The 3,212-nt window shown below is 38.0% G+C and overlaps 1 protein-coding gene across 1 annotated transcript; it reads left to right on the forward strand.

The window, feature by feature from the left end:
* The first annotated feature begins 1,270 nt into the window (after positions 1–1,270).
* Positions 1,271–2,801, forward strand: LOC113299304 (probable xyloglucan endotransglucosylase/hydrolase protein 25). The gene is made up of 3 exons (XM_026548324.1): positions 1,271–1,636; positions 1,730–1,923; positions 2,243–2,801. Exons 1-3 carry the CDS (start codon positions 1,355–1,357, stop codon positions 2,667–2,669), a joined length of 903 nt encoding a protein of 300 aa, XP_026404109.1. The 5' UTR covers positions 1,271–1,354; the 3' UTR covers positions 2,670–2,801.
* The last annotated feature ends 411 nt before the right edge of the window (positions 2,802–3,212 follow it).

Raw genomic sequence — 3,212 nt, forward strand, 5'->3', positions numbered from 1 at the left:
TTCTTGTATGCATTGAAGGTATTGGAATCCCGGGCGCATAACATATAATAGTAGGTTTTGATCCTATAGTTTTACAGGATCAGCTAGGTATTTTGAAATTTCATACGCCAGGTTCACTACTATATATTGGCTCCACTGGACGGCTGCATTGCTAATTTTTTTTGATAAACCTTCAATTATTTTTTGACGAACCTTCAATTATTTTATGTGGTGATGCAATCTTCACTGTAAAACACTAGGAGTTTTTATTAAAAAAAAATGTAATTAACAAAATTCAAGCCAAACCTCATTCTTATCCCCCAAAGAGATTAATAAAAATACTTGTGAAAAAGGTGAGAATTGAAATCATTATACAGCTTGGCCTGCCTACTTATCTGTTGTGGATGGAGGGACCTTTTATTGCTATTTTTCAATGGTGTAAGTTGGTTACCTTAGTTTAGTTTTGTCCCCATCTAATCATCTAAGATTTAATAAAACAAAAAAAAAACCTCTCATTCTAGAGAACAATCACGCACTTCATTGTATCTCCACTATCGCCCTAAGTCAAGCATATACGCATCAGCATTATCTATCAGTCACATCCTTACGTAGGTACTATGATTTTTATAGCAATTCTACAAGTTTGCCCATACCTCCCCCTCAACCAATCCATCCCACTAACGCTTCCACTTATGCAGAAATATGCATCAGCCAATATTCTTCCTCCACTTGCCACTAATATGTCATATCCTCATAAAACTCCACCAACTAGGAATAGCCAGCCTGGTTGGCGGCTGGTTTCGACTAACAAATTCGATGTTGAGTAGGTTGTTGGATGTCATTTCAGAAGTTGTTTTTTAACTTCTGGAAACAGAAAAGTCAGAAATCAATTTCGGTGCATAATTTCAAAATGATTTCTAGAAACATTTTAAACGAATTATAGGCCATTCCGCACACATTTTTTACGACGGACGGGTATATGTTTCTACTCATCTTCTGCGTTGTAATTCATTAACAAGTCCATATCGGAACAAAATTACGAAGCAAAACTCCAATCTTCATAAGTTGTATAAAGATAAAATTGTGTCCGCACTTCCTTTAAAAGTCCATCCAACTACTTCCCCCACTTCTTCTCTGTGCCGCAATTCAACATCAACCAATACTCTTTCTCCAGTTGTCACAACGATATCATACTTCATTCCTACCTTAGTCGGCCCCTTCCCTTTCCACCAACAAAAAATTCCCCACGCCTGCACAAATTCCCTATTTAAACCTCAGTCCAATTGTCCATCCATTATGCTCTTCCCATACATGCAAGGTCAAGTACTTCACTTCATCTTGCATTACTGATCCAAAGTTTATTCTCTTCCGCTAAATGGCTTCCTCTTTCTTTGCTACCATGGTAATAACGTTGCCTATAGTAGTAGTTCTTGCATGTCTCTTAGGGAGTGTATCTAGTAATTTCAATGAAGAATTTGATATAACTTGGGGTGATGATAGAGCTAAAATACTGAACAATGGTGAAGCTTTAACTTTATCGCTTGATAAAAACTCCGGGTCCGGTTTCCAGTCCAAGAATGAGTACTTGTATGGGAAGTTTGATATTCAACTCAAACTTGTCCCGGGCAACTCCGCTGGCACTGTCAGCACTTACTATGTAAGATGATTTTTGTTACAACCAATATTATGCGTCTCAAAACCATATAATAGAGAAGGGTTTTGATTGTTTGTTGAAATTTTTCGTTTGCAGTTATCAGCTCAAGGATTGAACCATGACGAGATTGATTTCGAGTTCTTGGGGAATTTGAGTGGAGATCCTTATATAGTACATACAAATGTTTACAGCCAAGGGAAAGGAGACAGGGAACAACAATTTCATCTTTGGTTTGATCCAACTCAAGATTTCCACACCTACTCAATCCTTTGGAACCCTCTACATATTGTGTAAGTAAATATTTGCTACACTTAACCAGAAATAACTTAAAAATCTGAATCATATCTATGCGGGGTATCTACAAACTTATCAAGAAGTATATTTAGGTGTATTCTTTTACTAAAGCGTCAAAATAAGTCTCAGCAGCCAATATGCTAAGAACCTCACAACCATGCACATACGGTGTGTGCTCCCAGGGAAACTCTGTTTAAGCATACAATGACTAAGTTATGGGAATATCGTTCCAGTTACGAAGTTGAATTCATACTATTTTCATTTGATATGCAAGGCATATAATTAATGTACTGTTTCTTGCTTCTATCTTTTTAGGTTCTATGTTGATAACACTCCTATAAGAGAATTCAAGAATTCAGAAGCAATGGGTGTTCCATACCTTAATAAGCAACCAATGAGGGTCTATTCAAGTTTATGGGACGCTGAGGATTGGGCGACAAGCGGTGGACTTATCAAAACTGATTGGACCCAAGCTCCCTTTATAACATCCTTTCAGAACTTCAAAGCGGATGCTTGTATTCAGTCTTCTGCATCATCTAGCCCTTCTTCACCTTGCTCATCACTGAATTCTACCGCTTCTTCTTCTGACAGAACTTGGCTATATCAAGAGCTTGACTTGAAGAGCCAAAAGAGACTAAGGCGAGTCCAGAAGAAATTTATGATATACAACTATTGTACTGATTCGAAACGATTCCCACAAGGGTTCCCCCCTGAATGCAGCAAGAAATCTACCAAGTCCTAGCTTAGTAGTTCAACTCTTTTGTACACATTGTATGTTATGTGTAATAACTTGTTTTTATTTTATTTTCTCATTTTTCTTGTACTTATGTATGTAAAAGTGATGAATAAAACATATTTTGTTGGCTGAGGGCAATCCGCTAAGTTGTAGTATATTAGTTCCTTGTGAAAAAAAAGAATGATGGCAATCCATCAATTTTAAAAGGAACTTGTCGGAAAATTTTGGACAGACATCCAAAACACGCGTGGGGGCCTTGGGGGCTAGTGAACCCACTCTCAACAACCGCGATATGTTTGATGCAGCTAGTTGCAGGCAGGGATCTCTCCAACGGCATTTCCTAAATGCACACTCACCTAAATGATCGAAGAGGCGAGATGTCATTGATTTTTCTTGTACTATTTCAAAAATTAATTAGGAAAAGTATGGATTCCTAATGTCTGTAGTGTGCGAGAGGCGAGGTGTCAAGTTCTTCACCCCACACCTTTGTGCCTAGGTGCACCTAGGCCAGACCAGAAAAATGATAATTACTGGTGGTGGCTCATGCCT

This window comes from Papaver somniferum, chromosome 7 (assembly GCF_003573695.1).
Source record: "Papaver somniferum cultivar HN1 chromosome 7, ASM357369v1, whole genome shotgun sequence".
Lineage (NCBI taxonomy): Eukaryota > Viridiplantae > Streptophyta > Magnoliopsida > Ranunculales > Papaveraceae > Papaver > Papaver somniferum.